Below are 21921 nucleotides of genomic sequence, written 5' to 3' on the forward strand. Positions count from 1 at the left end.
CGATTTGGACTTGGGTATCAGAAGTACAATTTCAAAATTTGCGGAGGACACTAAATTGGGATGTAGTTAATACAAAGAATACAGAATAGAAGACAACTTAATAAACTTGGAGAATGAGGATATAATTGGCAAATTAATTTCAATGTTGATAAGTGTGAGGTGCTGCTTTTTGGCAAGATAAGGAGGTCACATATTATTTGGATAAGAGACTAAATGGGGCAAAGGAATTTAGGGGTACGGATACACAAATCCCTAAAATTAATTATGCCGATTTATAAGGCCATAAAAGAAGCAAATCAGGCACTGGGGTTCTTTATTGGAGGGACAGAATTTAAATGAAAGATGTTAAACTTGTTTTGACCTCACTTGTGAACAGTTCTGGTCTCCATATTATAAAAAGGATATGGAGGCATTGGAGAAGATGCAAAAAAGATTCACAAGCATGATACCAGAACTGAGAGGTTATAACCATCAGGAAAGACTGAACAGGCTAGGGCTTTTTACTCTAGAGAAAGAAAGAGAAGGCAGACCTGGTTTTAAGATAATGACTGGGTTTCAAAGGGAAAAGTGGAGAAAATGTTTCCACTTGTGGGTGAGACCAAAACGAGGGGTTATAAAATATAAGATAGTCACTAATAAATCCAAAAGGTAATTCAGGAGAAAACTCTTTACCCAAATGGTGGTAAGCATGTGCAACTCACTTCCATATGGAGTAGATGAGGTGAATAGCAGATATATATTTAAGGGGAAGGTAGATAAGCACATGAGGAGAAAGGAATAGAAGGATATGCTGATAGGGTTAGATGAAGAAGGATGGAAGTAGGCTTGTTTGGAGCACAAACTAGTTAGGCCGAATGACCTGTTTTTGTGCTGTAGACGTGGTGTAACTTAATTTATGTCAGATGACATGGAGGCTAGGAAGTGAAGCTGGTTGGTCAGCAGTTTAGTGGAAAAGGGCCGTGAGAGCAGGAGGTGAGTCGCGTGGACAAGATGAGCTTGAACTGGAAATATATGAGGAAAGATAAGAAAGAAACTAGAAAAAGATGTGGGATCAGGATGGTTTGAACTTGATGGGCAAGGGGAAAGCAGCAGAACCGATGGTAGCAGATCTTAGTAACAAAGAAGTCTATGAGTTCTTGCACTTGTTGGAGATCAGGGGCGAGGAGAGGGGTTGAAGAAGTCAGTTAGTAGTGGAGAAAAGCAGGCAGAGAATATTCTTGCTCTCCAGGATGATCCTGGAGTAGTGGGCAGTTTTGGCAGAAGTGTGAGGTGTAATAGTGCTTGATGTGGTGCAGCCAGATCTGATGATGGATGGCTAAACCAAGTGTGTGTCAGATATGCTAAAGTCTGCATCAGGGGAGCGAAGATGGTGCCCTCCAGGGGGAACAACCAGGATGAGAGAGTATAATAGTTTTACTGGGGATAAAGCCATCAAAGGTAGATTGAGCAGATTGATTGCTGCATAAATATCAAGACAAATGGAAGGCCAAAGGCCAGGCCATTGACAGTTTGAAAGTGCAATAGTGAGAGACTGGGTGGGCAGTGAGAGTTTATTTTCCAGGAACAAGCACAGAAGAAAGTGGATAGAAATGGCTTGTCTGTGATCGAGACCATGCAAGTAGAGAGGCTATACGAGATGGCAAAGTGAAGGAGAATATAGGAAGAAGAGGTAAGTTAGAGGGAGAGATTTAGGAAGGACAGTGAAATCAGAGCAAGGGTCAAACACGTGTCGACATGGTGAGAGGCTGAGGGGGCTTACAAGGGCAGCAGAGAATGATAATTTTAAAAGGACAGGTCAGAGGTGTGGAACAAGATAAAGATGCCCGAGGAGATGTGGTGGTAGGAGGAGCAAAGGGGAATGCAAAGTGTTATTTGCCGATAAGAGCCACACCATCACTGTGCCGGTTTGGGTGGGGTAGGATGGAAATCAACGATCAGCTCATCGAATGGCGGAACAGGCGAGGGGCTAAATGGCCTACTCCTGTTCCTATGTTCCAATGAAAGTATAGTCAAGCAGAGTGGCTTCAGTGAGGGACAAAGTGTCACTATTCATATGCCAAGTTTCAGTCAATTCCAGGATGTTATTTCAGAAAATTGCATTAAGGTCTTGAACAGCAAGCGTCTAGTTCACAAGTGAGTAGATATTCTGAGGAAAAGGAGGACAGGGGTGGCGATTGTTGATCTGCTGGCAAAATCCAAGGGGATAGGTTGCATAGACATATTGAAAACAGAAGGATAGAAAGTAGGGAGGGGCTAATGTGAGAGTGTCAAAAGTTAAAGTCTGAAGCCCATTGGTGGGATGAAGCTGACTTGCAGACAATGTGCAGTCAGCTTGGAGCATTGATGACTCAATGTCCAGGTTCAGAGTCAGGAAAAGGCAAGCCAAAATGACTAACTTAACAAGTATTCACAGTATTGATTCATTAATATATTGTGTAGGATTTAATGTGTCCCATACACTAGGAAAATATTCACAGCACTGTTGAAATCTTGACACAATGCCATTTGAAAAATAACAGACTATGAGATTCAGAGCTTGAGAATTTATATCAAAAGTGAAAAGACCAGTTTGCTGAAAAGATCCAGTGTGTTAATGGAATGCCTGATTCCTTCATTGCTTCCATTCTGGCCACCTTGTTCTTTCTCCTCATTATTTGCTTTCCATTGCTCCTTGGCTGTACTTGACAGCAGGCTTCAGTGGCTACTGCCAGAACCTACAATCTAATTTTATACCATTACTGCTGCAGGGGTAGTACAATAAATGAGTGTCTATGAAGTTCTATACAAAAAGGCCCATTTTATGGAGCTTAATTTTCCCCAGTGATTTGCACCGTTTTTTTTTAGCTCTTTTTGGCCCAAGTTGAAAAACCACAGTTTCCCCAATCAATTTGCACCAGCGTAACTCAGTTAGTTATGATTTTTTGAGGCCAATTTTTTTTTCAGCCAAAAGGAGCGTAACCAGCCACCTATGCCAATCCTGGTCATTTAGGGAAGTTTGGCTGGCTGAGTGTTACTCCAGTTCCGCTTAGGCCAACATATGTGGCCTATCCTGAAAAACCTTCCCTAAAGTTAAGGAAATCGGCGCAGGTAAGGAAATCGGCGCAGCAGATGTCTGGACACACCAAACGAATTGAACAACACATAGCAGCAACTTACCTCCAACCCCGCCCGAGGGCTGTCTGATCCCATTTGTCCGGTCGGGTGAGAGAGAGAGAGAGAGAGAGAGAGTGAGAGAGTGAGAGAGAGTGACCAAGACCGGCAAGCCCTTCAGGCAGGATTGGAGGTAAGTCGCTGTTATGTGTTTTTCAATTCTTTTCATGTGTTGGGAGCTGGCTGTATGCTTTACTTTGCAGCTCGCATTGTGTCCCTGGTTACCATAGCAACCTGATCTTTTTGCCGCAGATCAAGGCTCCACCCCCAAAACTAAAGTGTGGGTTACACCACGCCAAAAAGAAGAAATCCAACGGGGAAACTTAGATTTTTTTTGGCATACTTAGACCCGCAAAAAATCGTCCGTAACTCTTCAAGTACGCCAAAAAAATGCTTTGGGGAAAATTAAGCCCTTTGACTTGCAGTGGCTAGGATGTTACAGTACAATCTTACCTCCAAGCAAATCTAAAAATGACTCCTAAGCAGAGACGTTCCTTGGCTCAGTGGTAGCAATCTAACCTCAGTGTCAGAAGGTCATGGGTTCAAGCCTGACTCCAGGACCCCGAGCACATAATCTAAGTTGATACTCCGTGATGGAGTACCGCACTGTCAGAGGTGCTGTCTTTTAGGCGAGAGGTTAAACCGAGGCCAAGTCATTCCACTCAGGTGGACATAAAGGATCTTATGGCACTATTTGAAGGTGATCAGGGAAGTTCTCATGGTGTCCTGGCCAATATTTATCCCTCAATCAGCTTCATTAAAATAATTAATATGGTCTTTATCTCATTGCTGTTTATGGGACCTTGCTGTGCTCAAATTAGCTGCCATGTTTCCCTACATTAAAATAGTGGCTTTTTAAAACAAAACTTCATTGGTTGTGAAGCGCTTTGGAACATCCAGAGGTCATGAAAGGAGCTATATAAATACATGTTATTTTCTTTTACATGAGCCTCTTGGTTGGGAAGGCAAGATAAGCCAGCCTATAATGTCCCAAGCACATAGTCAACATTGTGCTTTGGGTGGCTTGCCAGCTGAATGGATGACTGAAGGGTTCACTCCATAGATAATCTGTATGAGACTGGTAAACATCGATCAAGAATGGAACTGAACTCTGATGTTAAGAGCAGTCTTCTGGCATCATTGCTCCAAATGGTCTACGATAGATGAAAATTCCTCTTCATACATGAAATGGATAACAGCAACTAACATTGACATAATGCTGCTCACATAAAGCAAGTCCTTAAAGCGCTTTGCACAGGAAAGGAGGCGAATGCTAAGCAAGAAGCAAAAGGAATTTGGGTGGATGACAGATTGCAAAAGAGACACCAGAGAGAATATTTTTTTTCAGCAGAGATCACACAAAAGTGAGAGCAAGGCAAAATGGGTTTGGAAGAGTATTCCAGACAGCAGGATCCTTATGACTAAATAAGTGGCCACTGACCATGGGAGCAGGGGAGGAGGGAAGGAGGAAGCGGTAAGAACATAACATAAGAAATAGGAGCAGGAGTAGGCCATTCGGCCTTTTGAGCCTGCTCTGCCATTTAATAAGATCATGACTGATCTTCAACCTCAACTCCACTTTCCTGCACTATCACCCCATCCCTTGATTCCCTTAGTATCCAAAAATCTATGGATCTCAGCCTTGAATATACTCAACGACGGAGGATAAACTACAACCTTTATTTGCGTTTGCTAATTTCCTACTTAGCACAGAGAGGAGTACACCTTCTGTTCCCACTTATTTCCAGAGAACGCAATGTGCTTTGTATTTACCACTATAACATGGTCACCAGTCACCTGAATGTAATGTGCTGCAGTGGGCCACAACCGAATAAAGCTGCATTTGCAGCACGTACACAAATCTTTGAAGATGACAGGGCCAGTTGAGAAGGCGGTTACAGGATTCTTGGCTTCATAAGTAGAATTGGTAATAAGAATATCAGCGGAATAAAATATGAGTTTAGGCACGTGGGTGGAGAAGATGCCATGGATGGATTTGAAAACAAAGAGGATCTTGAAGTCAATTAACCAGAGCATAGGCAGCCACTGCAGCATACTAGGCTGAAGTAGCGGGCACGTGGGACATTTCGCAGGACTGTGGAAGGGGATTTGGTCCATATCATTTGGGATCAAGTTTGTGAAAGTTGGAGGTGGGAAGACTACCAAGATTGCATTTGAGAAATCATTCCTTGAGGTGATTAATGCACTGAATAGGGTTTTAGTAGTGCTAAACTGAAGAATATTCTAGCAGCAAAAAGGAGATAGTCTTCGCAACAGATCAGATGCAGACTATAAATTTCAGCAATGGATCAGAGAACAGCTTGTGCATGACCAGGCTCAGCCAGGGAGGCTGATGGAGTCAGAATCAGAAGTTAGATTTGTAGCTAGAGGTGATGGATTCAGTTTTGTCAATGTTGAGTTGTAGGAACTTCCAGGATTTAGACAGGCATTTAGATCATACAGCAATAGCTCTGGGTCAATGGTGGTGACAAACATTGTACAGTTTAGTGTCATTGACATGTATAGAAGCAGACCCTGTGCTTGTGGATGATGTAATCAAGGAGTGGCATGGAGATGAATAGAAGCAAGCAAAAGAAGTGACTGAACTCCAAAATCTCTTAAATTAATTCAACCCAAGTATCTGGGGATCTATAAAATTAGAAACCAAAATCACACAAAATAAAATGGATTTGGTTAACCAATGCTACAAGTATACAAATCTATTAGTTTTGGTCCAGGACTAGACCCATCTCACAACCAGTTCATATAGAATCATAGAATGGTTACAGCACAGAAGGAGGCCATTCGGCCTGTCGAGCCTTCAGCTAGTCCCATTTCCCCACCCTTTCCCCATAGCCTTGCAATTTTTTTCCTTCAGGTACTTATCCAATTTCCTTTTGAAAGCCACAATTGAATCTGCCCCCACCACCCTTTCAAGCAGTGCATTACTCCAGATCCTAACCACTCGCTGCGTAAAAAAGTTTTTCCTCATGTTGCCTTTGGTTCTTTTGCCAATCACCTTAAATTTGTGTCCTCTGGTTCTCGATCTTTCTGCCAATGGGAACAGTTTCTCTCTAAGTGAAACACTCAAGAGTAGATAATGAAAAACATCATTAGGCTTTTGGGTGATCTGTTCCAATATTAACCTACCACCAGAAGTATGAAGTGGAAAACAACCAGTCTATTGATGACCAAGATGTTTATTACTACAGAATTAAGACACTCTATTTTGGAAGAATGAGGAATCACAGCAAGGCTGAATACTGCTCGTTCACATCTGGGACCTGGGTTGAAATTCACTCCATCTGGATTTGAATACAGTCCATTACTATATTGCTATGTGAAATGACTGAATAGTCGAGATGTCTAATAGATACACGTTTATAATGCAAAAAAATGCCCAGAAGTAGGCCCAAACTGACAACTTCATTCATGTGGGCCTTAAGGTTATTGGTAAAAAATTATGTTGGTGCAGTACTGTGACTGAGATGGAATTTTATCCATGTTTGATGTTACACTGGATATCAAAAGCAGAAATGTATTCCACTCCACAGGAATACAACAGCCTTCAGCTTTATAAGCAAAAGAATTCACAAAGAAACAGCATTTAACAAAAACAAATATGCTAACGTCTCATTTGTTCTTACCTGTTGATATGCCCAGTTGAGTAATTTATATCTGTATGATCTTCTCATAGGATAGCACAGACTGAAGAATGCATGCAGCACAGCATAAAAGAAGCTGAGGAGTCCTAGTTGTTTCCGTACCAACATCCAGCGAGCTAGCCACTGAGGAAAACGTCTGTATTTGGTACTAAAATGGAGCTGGTAAATGGCTGCCAAAATTCCTGGTAAATACACTAAAGCTAAAAGTATGATGGCAACCACTGGCAGAACTTTGTTCATGACCAAAATGGGAATTTTATAAAATACATTTTTGTTTTCAGTGATATAGGGGTGAATGATATCCCGAAGTAAAGTGTATATGAAAACAGTAACAGACAGTCCCCCAGCTAGCTTGATTGGAAAGTGCCAGCGTGGGAAAAGCTCCAGCTGTCTATCTAGTTGTGAGGGATATTCAAAGTCATCAAAAGGAAGGTTAGGCGATGTCAAATTTCCTGTTGATATCCTGGAATCCTACAACACAAATTAGAGTTAGAGTCAGTGAACAAATGGAAATACACGCTTTTCAAGCACGTAGAATATTCCTTTACTGCATTCTACAAATTCTGAACTTGAATAAGTGGGTAAGTTGTGCACAGAGCCTTCATAGCTATCCATCTTTAAAATAGCTAGCCTCTATTGTAAGTAGAAATGCTCATTCCAAACATCACAGATTTTCTTCTAACTAATGCAACCTACAAGTGAGATTGGAGGAGGGTGGGAGAGAGAAGCAGCTAATCAGAACATTCAATCTATGCTCATATTCAGAGTTGTTAACAGTGTAAATTACTTTAGACTATTTAAGGACATTAACTTTAATAGAACTGATGAAAGTTTGAAAAGAAATCTCAGTTAAGCCTAAATTATTTCTTCAGAAGTTTTTTTTGGTACAACTTATATCTCCTTCTCTAAATCACTCTTAGCAGCATAAGGAAGTCCTGATGCAGTATCAGTTTGTTTTGCTTGGTGCTGCAGCCAAGCCAAGGAAGACTCTTCGGTTGGCTTTGTTTGCTACATTACATTGTGAATCCCTTTGAGTGAATTGCCAATGCCCCAGGTCATAAAATCATTGAGCTACCCCCCAACATTTCAAATTTTAAATTCTTATTCTCGGGTTGAAAATCCCTTCATGGTCTCACTGGCCCCATCTTTAACCTCCTTCAGCCCAACAACCAGCAACTTGCATCCCCCTGAACTTTCTGTTCCTGACTCTGGCCTCTTGCACAAACCCCCACCATTGACAGCTTGGCCTTCTGTCATCTGGAATTTCCTCCCTAAACTGCTCCACCTCCATTTCCTTTAAAACCCCTCTTTTCGACCAAGCTTTTGGTCACCTTTGCCAATATCTGTTTGTGATAAAGAAAAACTGAGCCAAACGCCTTGGGACTTTTTTCTACTTTAGAAAAAGGTGCTATACAAATGCCCAGTGAGAAATTGTATCCTTTCCATTTGTGCAATTCAGCCTCATCTGTCATACTCCATAATTAGTTCCAAGCTCATCATGACGTCAATACCCGTCAAACTTCTTTCTAAACATTTGCTTTTAATTTTATCTTTGGATATGCCAGATGGCAATGTATGCAGCAAATAATTAATCCTTGGAAATGGTCTTAATTTTCTTAAGTGGTTTCCCAATTTTAAAATCATACTTCTGCTCTACCCCCTGTATTTAATGCTCTAAACTTGCTTCCACCTATATATTTCAAACAAGCAACTCTTGGAATTCCCATTGCTTAAAGCAAACAAACAATCTAATTTTAACAAATGGCAGTTAATTATGCATTTTAACTTCTGTTAGAGACGAGTAATGTCTGGGAGAGCCTCAAGTATAAAAAGTGCTATGTAATATAACGTCGCCCATCTCTGCTCCTGCTTCAGCCCATCTTCTGCTGAAACCGTCATCCGTGCTTTTGTTACCTCCAGTCTATACCAATGCGCTTTTAACCAACCTCCCATCTACTCTCTAAACCTCAGCTCACCCAAAACTCTGCTGCTCGTATCTTTAACTTGTCCTGTTCACCCATCACTCCTGTGCTCACCAACCTACATTGGCTCACCATCCAGAAACACCTCAAATTTAAAATTCTCGTCCTAGTGTTCAAATCTCTCCATGGCCTTGCCCTTCTCAATCCTACAACCCACTGAAAAACTCCATGTTCCTCTAATTCTGGCCTCTTGGGCATCCCCAAATTCCTTCGCCCCACCATTAGCAATCATGCCTTCAGCTGTCTTGGCCCCAAGCTCTGGAAGTCGCTCCCTAACCTCTTCACCTTTCTCACCTCCTTTAAGACACTCCTTAAAACCTACCTCTTTGACCAAGTTTTATGATTACCTGCACCAATATCTCCTTATGTGGCTTGTTGTTAAACAGTGTCTGATTACGCTTCTGTGTAGCATCTTGGGACGTTTTACTATGTTAAAAGGCACTATACAAATACAAGTTGTTGTAAGCTTTCATTGCTGCTCTTTTGTATTGCTAAAGAATACCAAGGTGCAGCTAACGTGTTCTTTGGATAAGCATGAAAAATTCAGGCACAAACAATGCTCAGTGCTGCTCCAGTCACAGGTTTGTAGAGTTTGTAGAGTTTTCCCTCACCTCCATGATTTCCCCAACTTGCAATGGAAGTCCTCATACAAATAACCATTTAAAACTAGCTACTAAAAACACAAGCAGGGGCAGCCTGAAGAAGTTTCCCTTTGATTTCCCCTTCTTCCAAGGATGTGCTTGGCCGTTACATTGTGCCTTCCCAAAGTGGCAGTCAAGATCAGGAATTCAAGTATGTGTGGGGATAGGAATGATTGTAGCCAGAGTTTCACCACTCTATTGTACGATGCAGTGGTGCTCAAACATACTATGCCAGTTGATCAAGTAATTTCTACAACCATAGTTTGCACAGACATGTAGCAATCATTTGGAATTAAAAAAAGAGAAAATGTTGAAAATACTCAGCATCTGTGGAGAGAGAAACAGAGTTAACTTTTCAAGTCGATGAACTTGTGTCAGAACTGGAAAAAGTTAGAGATATCACAAGTTTTAAGCAAGTGCAGAAGCAGGGAAAAGGTGGGGGGGAGGAAAGAACAAAAGGGAAGATATGTGATAGGCAGGAGAAATTAAATGACGAAAGGGATAATGGTGCAAGGCAAAAGGAGACGGTAGTGGGATAAGTAAAGTGTTGTGTATCTGTAAAGCATGCACGCCCATGTTCCGCCACCAGGGAGCGCATTCCCTGATGTCCCAAGGGATCCCAGCATCCCGTGGGAGCACTGTATATAAGACCTGTTCCTCACTCTGGAGTGTCTTAATAAAGACCGAGGTCACTGTTACTTTAACTTCCCTGTGTGCAGTCTCATCTGTGTTAGGAACACAACATAAAGAAACAAAAAAGATAGGTCTAGAATAGCAGAATCATCAACAGATGCTGTCTGAAAATATGATCTGAAAATGTTGAACTCCGCGTCAAGTCTGGAAGGCTGTAAAGTGCCTAATTGAAAGATGAGGTGCTGTTCCTCGAGCTTATGTTGAACTTCATTGGGAGGTCAGAGTAGGGGTGGAAGGGAGAATTAAAGTGACAGGTGATCGTAAGTTTGAGGTTGTAATATAGATAGCTCCATCTGTGGACTCCTGTGGCACTGCAGCCAGTGCTGTTTATAATAAAGGGAACAGGCCACTTGACTCTGCTGAGTTCCGGATTGTTCTGCCATCTTAAGGCGGTGTGTGTCTGTGAGTTACTGAAAATGTAACAGGGGTTACACTTGTGGATTAAAATGGAGGTATTCAGCCAAGCGATTACTCAATCTGCGTTTGGTCTCCCCAATGTAGAGGACACTGCATCGTGAGCAGCAAATACAGTATACTAAATTGAAAAAATACATGTGAATTGCTGTGTCACCTGGAAAAAGTGTTTGGGACTCTCGAAAGTGAGAAGGGAGGAGGTAAAAGGGAAGATGTTGCAACTCCTGTGCTGCATGGGAAGGGGCGGGGATGTTGGGGGTTATTGACGAGTGGATCAGGACGTCGCGGAGGAAATGTTCCCTTTGGAATGCTGGGAGGGGAGGGGAGGGGAAGATGTGTTTGGTGGTGGGATCATGCTGGAGCTGTGGAATTGGTGGAGGATGATCCGTTGAACATGGAGGCTGGTGGGGCAGAAGGTGAGGGTAAGGGGAACTCTATCGTGGTTCTGGGAGAGAGGAGCAGGGGTGAGAGCAGAAGTACAAAAAATTGAACAGACACGGTCAAGAGCAATGTCAATCACAGTGTAGAGGAATCCTCGGTTGAGGAAAAAGGAAGACATATCGGAGTACTTTATGGAAAGTGCCATTCTATCAGAAATTATTTGGATTGGTTGCTGTACAGCACTAGACATGATTTACTTGGTTTGGCCAGAATGCATCAGGATCTTTGTAGGGTTGAGGGGATGCTAATCTAAAGGTAGCACATTATTCCCTATTATTCCCTTCCCTTTTGTTCATTCTTCCTCGCCCCTTTTCCCTGGCTCTGCTTAAAACCTGTTACATCTCTAACATTTTCCAGTTCTGATGACAATCATCGACCTGAAACGTTAACTCTGTTCCTCTCTCCACAGATGCTGCCTGACACAAGAACATGACCTGCTGAGTATTTCCAGCATTTTCTGATTTTATTTCAGATTTCCAGCAATCGCAGTATTTTGCTTTTAAATTATTCCCAGAGTCTGTTTCAATGTGCCCCGTCATACAGACAAGCTGTGTATTTGGCACAACTTACAAGATAACAACAAAGGATTGTTTGAAAGCAGGCCAAGTTGTACTCAAACACCAACTGCTTTCAGGTGATCAGAGGAGTTGGACAATTACATACAACTTGACATTTATAACTGGAGTGAACAATCTAGATTAAGACATTGGCAACAGAGCACCATTATTTTTTTCTCATCCCTCCTGTCAAATCATAACCACTTATCAAGTTAAGTTACAGATTAGAATAGTTCCTTAGATTTTTGGCAAAAACAGAATAATTTGCAAATGGTGGTCAATTGACAATTACCAAATGGACCCACGTCTCTGCAGAGTACTTCTCTCCAAAATTATGATATTTTTTTTAATTAAAAAAAATTAATTCTAATCTCGCTGATAGAAGTTGCAAAGTAATGTGATATAAAAGCACAAATAACTGTTCGTTACCACAGACAGCAGGCACCAGGTTAGGCTGGTTAAAGGATTTGGGATCTTTCATTACTACCCCTCAAGAGGTTAGAATCGTCCCGGTACATTTTCTTCTGCATCAATTAACATTAGGTGGAGAATTATACATATGCTCCAAACAAAAGCTAAAACAGTCAAAATTGCCCCTTTTTGCGATGCCCGTTGGTGCCTCCGGGTGGCGCCAATGGCATGTGACACACTTTTTGCCCGGGGATGGGGAGGCGCTACCGATTCCTGTGAAATTGCATGGCAGTTAGTGATGCCACTGCCATGGTAACAAATCTAGAGCCCCCTGGATATCAAGGGACATACAGGGTAACAAAGAAAAAAAGGGACGCTTATGATAGATACCGAGAACTCAATACCATAGAAACTCCAGAGGAGTATAAGAAATGTAGGGGTGCAACTAAAAAAGATATCAGGAAAGCAAAGAGAGCATGAAAAAATGTTGGCAAGTAAAATCAGAGAAAACCCAAAGATGTCCCACTTTTGTTTTTAAGCGAACATACTTGCTTTGTACAGTCAGGACCTCCTCCTTGAATGCCTCCCATTGCTCTGACACTGATTTACCATCAAGTAGCCGTTTCCAGTCCATTTTAGCCAAATCCCATCTCAGCTCAGCAAAATTTGCTTTACCCCAATTGAGAACTTTTATTCCTGGTCCACCTTTGTCCTTTTCCACAACTATCCTAAATCTTACTAAATTATGATCACTAGCACAAAAATGCTTTCCCACTGATACCGCTTCCACCTGTCCTCTTCATTACCCAAAACCAAGTCCAAAACCACCCCCTCCCTTGTTGGGCTTGTTACATACTGGCTGAAGAAGTTCTACTGAATGCATTTTACGAATTCCGCACCCTCTGCACCATTCACCTACTTTTTTACCCAGTTAATATTAGGACAGTTGAAAGTCCCCACTAATACAGTTCTATAGTTTTTGCACTTCGTGGCAATTTACCCACATATTTGTTCTTCTATCGCCCTCTGACAGGTTGGGGGTCTATAGTACACTCCCAGTAGTGTCATCGCCCCTTTCTTGTTCTTCAATTCAACCCATATGGCCTCGTTTGATGACCCCTCTAAAATAGAAACATCGAAAATAGGTGCAGGAGTAGGCCATTCGACCCTTCGAGCCTGCACCGCCATTCAATGAGTTCATGGCTGAACATGCATCAGTACCCCATTCCTGCTTTCTCGCCATACCCCTTGATCCCCCTCGTAGTAAGGACTACATCTAACTCCTTTTTGAATATACTTAGTGAATTGGCCTCAACAACTTTCTGTGGCAGAGAATTCCAGAGGTTCACCATTCTCTGGGTGAAGAAGTTTCTCCTCATCTCGGTCCTAAATGGCTTACCCCTTATCCTTAGACTGTGACCCCTGGTTCTGGACTTCCCCAACATTGGGAACATTCTTCCTGCATCAAACCTGTTTAAACCCGTCAGAATTTTAAACGTTTCTATGAGATCCCCTCTCATTCTTCTGAACTCCAGTGAATACAAGCCCAGTTGATCCAGTCTTTCTTGATATGTCAGTCCCGCCATCCCGGGAATCAGTCTGGTGAACCTTCGCTGCACTCCCTCAATAGCAAGAATGTTCTTCCTCAAGTTAGAAGACCAAAACTGTACACAATACTCCAGGTGTGGCCTCACCTATGCCCTGTACAACTGTAGTAACACTCCCTGCCCCTGTACTCAAATCCCCTCGCTATGAAGGCCAACATGCCATTTGCTTTCTTAACCGCCTGCTGTACCTGCATGCTAACCTTCAATGACTGATGTATCATGACACCCAGGTCTCGTTGCACCTCCCCTTTTCCTAATCTGTCACCATTCAGATAATAGTCTGTCTCTCTGTTTTTACGACCAAAGTGGATAACCTCACATTTATCCACATTATACTTCATCTGCCGTGCATTTGCCCACTCACCTAACCTATCCAAGTCACTCTGCAGCCTCATAGCATCCTCCTCGCAGCTCACACTGCCACCCACCCAACTTAGTGTCATCCGCAAATTTGGAGATACTACATTTAATCCCCTCGTCTAAATCATTAATGTACAGTGTAAACAGCTGGGGCCCCAGCACAGAACCGTTATTCTCTACACAAAATCTAGCCTACTGTGCCCAATTCTGGGCACCACACTTTAGGAAGGAGATCATGGCCTTGGAGAGATAGAAAGAAGATTTACCAGAATGATGCCGGAATGAGGGGGCTTCGGTTATGTCGAAAGACAAGAGAAGCTGGGATTGTTCTTCTTAGAACAGAAAAGGTTAAGGGGTAATAGTAGTTCAAAACTATGAGGAATTTTGAAACAGTAGATAGGGAGAAAAGAAGAACTGGACCAAGCATTGCAATGTGACCGAAGTGGAGGAATTCCTGTGGATGTGCAGCTGCAGGAGCGAACGGTCGGTGCTCTGGTGTCTGAAAACACGGATGACAGCCTGTACTCAGTTGACACAGGAGACGAAAAGAAAGATCTGCTCCATACTAAAAGGAAAATTGAAGCCTCTGTGGATCGACCTAATTTTACATTTCCACTGGAGGGTGGGTCAGTAACCAGAGGACACAGATTTAAGTAAATTGGCAAAAGAACCAGAGGGGGGCATTGAGGACTTTTTTTTAATAAACGCAGCAAGTTATCATCCGGAATTCAGTGCCTGAAAGGGTGTTGAAAACAGACTCAATTGTAACTTTCAAATGGGAATGAGATATATACTTGAAAAGGAAAAATATTTAGGGGTATGGGGAAAGAGTGGGGGGGGAGTCGGACTTTCAAAGAGCTGGCACAGGCTGATTGGCCTCCACCTGTGCTGGAAGAATCTATAATTTTATGAAATACGATTGTTCAGCTGAACAGGGCACTTAATCTTCCTCTTTTGGTGCCAATTAATTAAAGAAATATATATTTTTTAATAAGTATTTTGAACAACTACACATTTGGTTCAATCTGTGGCAATTATTCCACTATCAGTTGGAATTTTAATCAATATATTTTAATTTTTCAATGCATTTTTAAATTCTTGTTTTTGAATAGTATTGCTTCTTTTGTTCGTGGTTTGAAATTTTTGTCTAATAACGTTTTCATTCTTAAGAGAAAGAGTGGCAGCTTCTTATTAAATTATAAAATGGCAGTTCTGCAAGAGCTTAGGTGCAAAAATGCTTTGCCAGTTGCCAACTTTCTCTCCAGCTAATCCCATCACAAGTTAAAAACGCAAGTGAAAAGTATCAATATAAGTTGTAACAATTTATGTGCCACACTACTTTAAACAGGCAAATTAAAAGAAAAAGCAGTCGTGCTTACCAAGTTGGCCTAATTTATGTTGAGGGAACAATAACACGGAGCTAAATATATGTTTAAAATGTTTAAAAAGTTACTTCAAATCCACCTTAAAGCCTTCACAAACATGAACGTTTATTAAAAATATGCAACTTCTGGGCTGAAAGGAGCTCTTAACAGGGAACATTTGAATACATAGGTTAAAGAATCCCCGACCCCTGCCCCAACCACCCCCTGACCCCTCCCCCCACCCCACCATTAAACAGTCAAACTGGATCTTAAATGAATCCAAGATTCCTTTCACTCCTTTACTGAAAAGCCCCATCCAAATATTGAGCAGTCTATCCTGTGTAGGATCCATTCCTCCCTCCGCAAATGGTAAAAACTGGACTATTGAATGTAAACACTCAGAGCTGCATCACAACTTACGAAAAGAGCTGGGCAGGAGAGGGTTAATTCTTACATTATAGCCAAACCATCAGACATCATGAAGGACAACGATACAGGATATATGCATCATCCTAAATCACTAGACAATGGCAGCAGGAGAGAGACATTCACACCTTCAATAGTTTCCTGTCTGAAAAGATACAGGAACATTCATGTTTACCTCAAAGGGTTACATTGTGTAAAGAATTACCCTGGACTGCGGCTCCAGAAAGACTGGTTTCAGGGTAAGCCTAGACCGGACCCTGATCATCATCATCATAGACAGTCCCTCGGAATCGAGGAAGACTTGCTTCCACTCTAAAAATGAGTCATTAGAAACATAGAAAATAGGTGCAGGAGTAGGCCATTCGGCTCTTCGAGCCTGCACCACCATTCAATATGATCATGGTTCATCATGCAACTTCATACCCCATTCCTGCTTTCTCTCCATATCCCTTGATCCCTTTAGCCGTAAGGGTCACATCTAACTCCCTTTTGAATATATCTAATGAACTGGCCACAACAACTTTCTGTGGTAGAGAATTCCACAAGTTCTCTGAGTGAAGAAGTTTCTCCTCATCTCGATCCTAAATGGCTTACCCCTTATCCTTAGACTGTGACCCCTGGTTCTGGACTTCCCCAACATCGGGAACATTCTTCCTGCATCTAAACTGTCCAATCCCATCAGAATTTTATATGTTTCTATGAGATCCCGTCTCATTCTTCTAAATTCCAGTGAATATAAACCAAGTCGATCCAGTCTTTCTTCATATGTCAGTCCTGCCATCCCGGGAATCAGTCTGGTGAACCTTTGCTGCACTCCCTCAATAGCAAGAATGTCCTTCCTCAGATTAGGAGACCAAAACTGTACATAATATGCAAGGTGTGGCCTCACCAAGGCCCTGTACAACTGCAGTAAGACTTCCCTGCTCCTATACTCAAATCCTCTCGCTATGAAGGCCAACATGCCATTTGCCTTCTTCACCGCCTGCTGTATCTGCATGCCAACTTTCAATGACTGATGTACCATGACACCCAGTTCTCGTAGCATCTCCCCTTTTCCTAATCTGTCACTATTCAGATAATATTCTGCCTTCCTGTTTTTGCCACCAAAGTGGATAACCTCACATTTATCTACATCTGTCCAAGTCACCCTGCAGCCTCTTAGCATCCTCCTCACAGCTCATAGTGCCACCTGGCTTGGTGTCATTTGCAAACTTGGAGATATTACATTCAATTCCTTCGTCTAAATCATTAATGTATATTGTAAATAGTTGGAGTCCCAGCACTGAACCTTGCGGTACCCCACTAGTCACTGCCTGCCATTCTGAAAAGGACCCGTTTATTTCTACTCTTTGCTTCCTGTCTGCAAATCAGTTCTCTATCCATGTCAATACATTACCCCCAATACCATGTGCATTAATTTTGCACACCAATCTCTTGTTTGGGACCTTGTCAAAGCCTTTTGAAAGTCCAAATATACCACATCCATTGGTTCTCCCTTGTCCACTCTACTAGTTACATCCTCCAAAAATTCTAGAAGATTTGTCAAGCATGATTTCCCTTTCATAAATCCATGCTGACTTGGACCGATCCTGTCACTGCTTTCCAAATGCGCCATTACATCTTTAATAATTGATTCCAATATTTTCCCCACTACCGATGTCAGGCTAACCGGTCTATAATTCCCTGTTTTCTCTCTCCCTCCTTTTTTAAAAAGTGGGGTTACATTAGCTACCCTCCAGTCAATAGGAACTGATCCAGAGTCTATAGAATGTTGGAAAATGACTACCAATGCATTCACTATTTCTAAGGCCACTTCATTAAGTACTCTGGAATGCAGACTACCAGGTCCTGGGGATTTATCAGCCTTCAATTTCCCTAACACAATTTCCTGACTAATAAGGATTTCCTTCAGTTCCCCCTTCTCGTTAGACTCTCGGTCCACTATTATTTTCGGGAGGTTATTCGTGTCTTCCTTAGTGAAGACAGAACCAAAGTATTTGTTCAGTTGGTCTGCCATTTCCTTGTTCCCCATTATGAATTCACCTGATTCTGACTGCAAGGGACCTACATTAGTCCTCACTAATCTTTTTCTCTTCACATATCTATAGAAGCTTTTGCAGTCAGTTTTTACGTTCCCTGCAAGCTTATTCTCATCCTCTATTTTCCCACTCCTAATTAAACCCTTAGTCCTCCTCTGCTGGATTCTAAATTTCTCCTAGTCCTCAGGATTACTGCTTTATCTGGCCAATTTATATGCCTCTTCCTTGGATTTAACACTATCCTTAATTTCCCTTGTTAGCCACGGATGAGCCACCTTCCCCTTTTTATTTTTACGCCAGACCGGGATGTACAATTGTTGTAGTTCATCCATGTGATCCTTAAATGTCTGCCATTGCCTATCCATCGTCAGCCCTTTAACTATCATTCTCCAGTCTAACCTAGCCAATTCACCACCGAAGTTACCTTTCTTTAACTTCAGGATCATAGACTCTGAATTAACTGTGTCACTCTCCATCTTCATAACATGGTAGAATTCTTTATTGTCACTCTTCCCCAAGGGGCCTCGCATGACCAGATTGCTAATTAATCCTCTCTCATTACACAAGTCCCAGTCTAGGATGGCCAGCCCTCTAGTTGGTTCCTCGACAGATTGGTCTAGAAAACCATCCCTTATACACTCCAGCAAATCATCCTCCACAGTACTGCTACCAGTTTGGTTAGTCCAATCGAAATGTAGATTAAAGTTACCCATGATAACTGCTGTACCCTTATTGCACACATCCTTAATTTCCTGTTTGATATCATCCCCAACCTTCCTACTACTGTTTGGTGCTCTGTACACAACTCCCACTAACGTTTTCTGCCCTTTGATGTTTCGCAGCTCTACCCATATAGATTCCACATCATCCAAGCTAATGTCCTTCTTTACTATTGTGTTAATCTGCTCTTTAACCAGTAACGCTATCCCACTTCCTTTTCCTTCCTGTCTATTCTTCCTGAATATTGAATACCCCTGGATGTTGAGTTCCCAGCCTTGGTTACCCTGGAGCCATGACTCCGTAATCCCAATTACATCATTACCATTAACAGCTATCTGCGGATTTAATTCATCCACCTTATTACAAATGCTCCTCGCATTGAGGCACAGAGACTTCAAGCTTGATTTTTTAACACTCATTGTCCTTTTAGAATTATGTTGTAATGTGGCTCTTGTTAATTTGTGCCCTTGATTTCTCTGCCCTCCACTCTTGTTTTCCTCCTTCCTATCTTTTGCTTCTGCCCCCTTTTTATTTCCCTCTGCCTCCCTGCGTAGATTCCCATCCCCCTGCCATATTAGTTTAAGCCTTCCCCAACAGCACTAGCAAACACTCCCCCTAGGACATCAGTTCCAGTCCTGCCCAGGTGCAGACCGTCCGGTTTGTACTGGTCCCACCTTCCCCAGAACCGGTTCCAATGTCCCAGGAATTTGAATCTCTCCTCCTTGCACCATTCCTCAAGCCACATATTCATCTGAACCATCCTGCTATTCCTACTCTGACTAGCACGTGGCACTGGTAGCAATCCTGAGGTTAGTACCTTTGAACTCCTACTTTTAGATGGCTGAACAGTCCAATTCGAGAACCACAGTCCCTGTCACAGCTGGGACAGATAGTTGTTGAGGGAAGGGGTGGGTGGGACAGGTTTGCTGCACGCTCTTTCCGCTGCCTGCGCTTGGTTTCTGCATGCTCTCGGCAATGAGACTCGAGGTGCTCAGTGCCCTCCCTGTTGCACTTCCTCCACTTAGGGCGGTGTTTGGCCAGGGACTCCCAGGTGTCAGTGGGGATGCTGCACTTTATCAGGGAGGCTTTGAGGGTATCCTTGTAAAGTTTCCTCTGCCCATCTTTGCCGTGAAGGAGTTCCGAGTAGAGCGCTTGCATTGGGAGTCTTGTGTCTGGCATGCGAACAATGTGGCCCGCCCAGTGGAGCTGATCAAGTGTGGTCAGTTCTTCAATGCTTCAATCCACGATCGGACCGGAGTCAAACAGGGCTGTGTCATCGCCCCAACCCTCTTAATCTTCCTCGCTGCCATGCTCCACCTCATAGGTCAACAAGCTCCCTGCTGGAATGGAACTAAACTACAGAACCAGTGGGAACCTGTTCAACCTTCGTCGTATCCAGGCCAGGTCCAAGACCACCCCAACCTCTGTCGTCGAGCTACAATACGCGGAAGATGCCTGCATCTGCCCACGTACAGAGGCTGAACTCCAAGTCATAGTCAACGTATTTACTGAGAAGTACGAAAGCATGGGCCTTACGCTAAACATGCATAAGACAAAGGTCCTCCACCAGACTGTCCTTGCCGCATAGCCACATGGATATGAATACTAATAGAAAACCAACCTTGTAAAAGGACCTCATAACAATCATGAACAATGGCTCTAGATGGGGAACAATTAGCCATCAAGAGTTCACATGTGATGCGGCCATCATGTTAAATCTGTTCCAAGATTGCAAGTTGGTTTTTGGTATAAAGACCCCCTTTCGAAGACAAGAAATAGGAGAACACAGCAGTGCAGAAAGAGAAACCAGCCAGTCTTCGGGACAAGCTGCAACCAAGAAAAGGGCCTACAGTCAACCTCAGAAGACAGTCAAGGAATTGGTGATTGTGTGTTTGTTCCAGCCAAATCATAGAAGGGTTTTGTGATTTGGTCTGGTAACTTTATGTGCAACAGTCAAATTGCAAACGGGTTTAACTTTGTCAAGTTATGGCGTCGGAGTTTGTATTCTGGGGTTTGTTAGTTCCACATTGATTGTAGTGATTTATACAGGGAGGTAGTTGTGTGTATATGTTCAGTAAAACAAACTGATTTTGGCTGAGCCAAAACCCTGCGCTGTGTGTAATTTTGTTCTTATAAATCCTGATGTCAAAAAACTGTATAACGTGGGACTAGGCATTTAGTAACCCTTACAGCCTGCTCAAAATTGATGCTTCAGCAGTTGTAGCCTACTACTGTTCTACTTGTCTTGGATTAGTCTGAAATGGTGCCTGTACAGATGGTTAAGAGTTACTGATTTTGAGAACCCAAGAGGCTACAAACACCTAAAATCTGCACTCATGAGATCTCAAGGCTCCTGCACCTCATTTATAAATTGTGAATTGCAGTCATCATCCTAGCTTAACAATTGAAAATGAATTACTACTGGTATATTACACTGCATCAAAAAGAAGAAAAACAGTAATCTCATTGCTGGCTCATCTTTCCACATAACAATTCCCCCCGACCAATTTTATATTTTCCTTCTGTTACATTATAATTAAAAGAAAATGCACCTCTAACACATATTCTGTTCTTACGAATAATTTTTCGCAAACATGATCGTATCAGAAATGGGGTAACCTGCAAAAGAATCTGCAGGACTTAATACGTAACCACATGGGTCACGAAAGTTCTACATCAGTGGGAACATCACTGACCAGGCTGCCCATTTGGACGTGCAGTTTAAAATGCAGATTCCTTTGCCACTACAAATGATTCTTCTTCAAATTACGGAAACAAAAAAAATCACTTACACTACATTAGTGGACTTAGTGATTTTAAACAGAAGGTTGCAATGCTTGTGTTTATGAAATTTATGTTTTAGAAAATGACGATCCTTGCTTGCCACGGGAAAGGGAGGATCACTTTATGTCAGTACTTTGACACATTTAAATCATGTCATCGCACAAGGGCATTTGCAAAACACAAATGTCTGCCAAACTTTCAGTAAACAGTGCGTCTTTAAAAGGACAATTATATACTGTTTTACCATTTTCATGTTATTTGCTCCACTTGTAGACAATTCCATTGTATACATTTCATCCCCATTATTACGCGTGGCACTCTCAACATCCATCAGGAGTCACTGTTAGCACCTGGAACAAACAAACAAATGTACACTACCGGAGATTCGAGCACAGATTCAAACGAAAAAAAGCTTTTTAAGGACACGACCTTGGCCATAAAGAGAAAGAAACACTAGCACAAATATAACATTAAAACGTCAAGTTTGAACACTTTTACAGTCTGCTGTCCAATGAAATTGCGGAGTCGCCAGAAGCAACAGTAACGAACTCCAGCCGGACCATCCGCGCCTAGTTTCCAACTCATGGGGCTACCCCGACTCGTCCCCTTCCAACTGCGGCTATTTAAACTAATGTAAACCTACGTTGCCGAAGGCAATTGCACATCG

General features: G+C 42.3%; 1 protein-coding gene across 1 annotated transcript in view; it reads right to left on the reverse strand.

The window, feature by feature from the left end:
• Window positions 1–21697, reverse strand: part of LOC139263967 (STEAP1 protein-like) — a 33570-nt gene extending 11873 nt beyond the window's left edge. The window contains exons 1-2 of the mRNA XM_070880062.1: window positions 21499–21697; window positions 6798–7286 (exon numbers count right to left, since the gene is read on the reverse strand). Coding sequence (XP_070736163.1) covers window positions 6798–7286; window positions 21499–21585 — 576 coding nt within the window. The 5' untranslated portion in view covers window positions 21586–21697. The remainder of the gene's footprint in view (window positions 1–6797; window positions 7287–21498) is intronic.
• Between the last annotated feature and the right edge of the window lie 224 nt (window positions 21698–21921).

Source organism: Pristiophorus japonicus, chromosome 5, assembly GCF_044704955.1.
Source record: "Pristiophorus japonicus isolate sPriJap1 chromosome 5, sPriJap1.hap1, whole genome shotgun sequence".
NCBI lineage: Eukaryota > Metazoa > Chordata > Chondrichthyes > Pristiophoridae > Pristiophorus > Pristiophorus japonicus.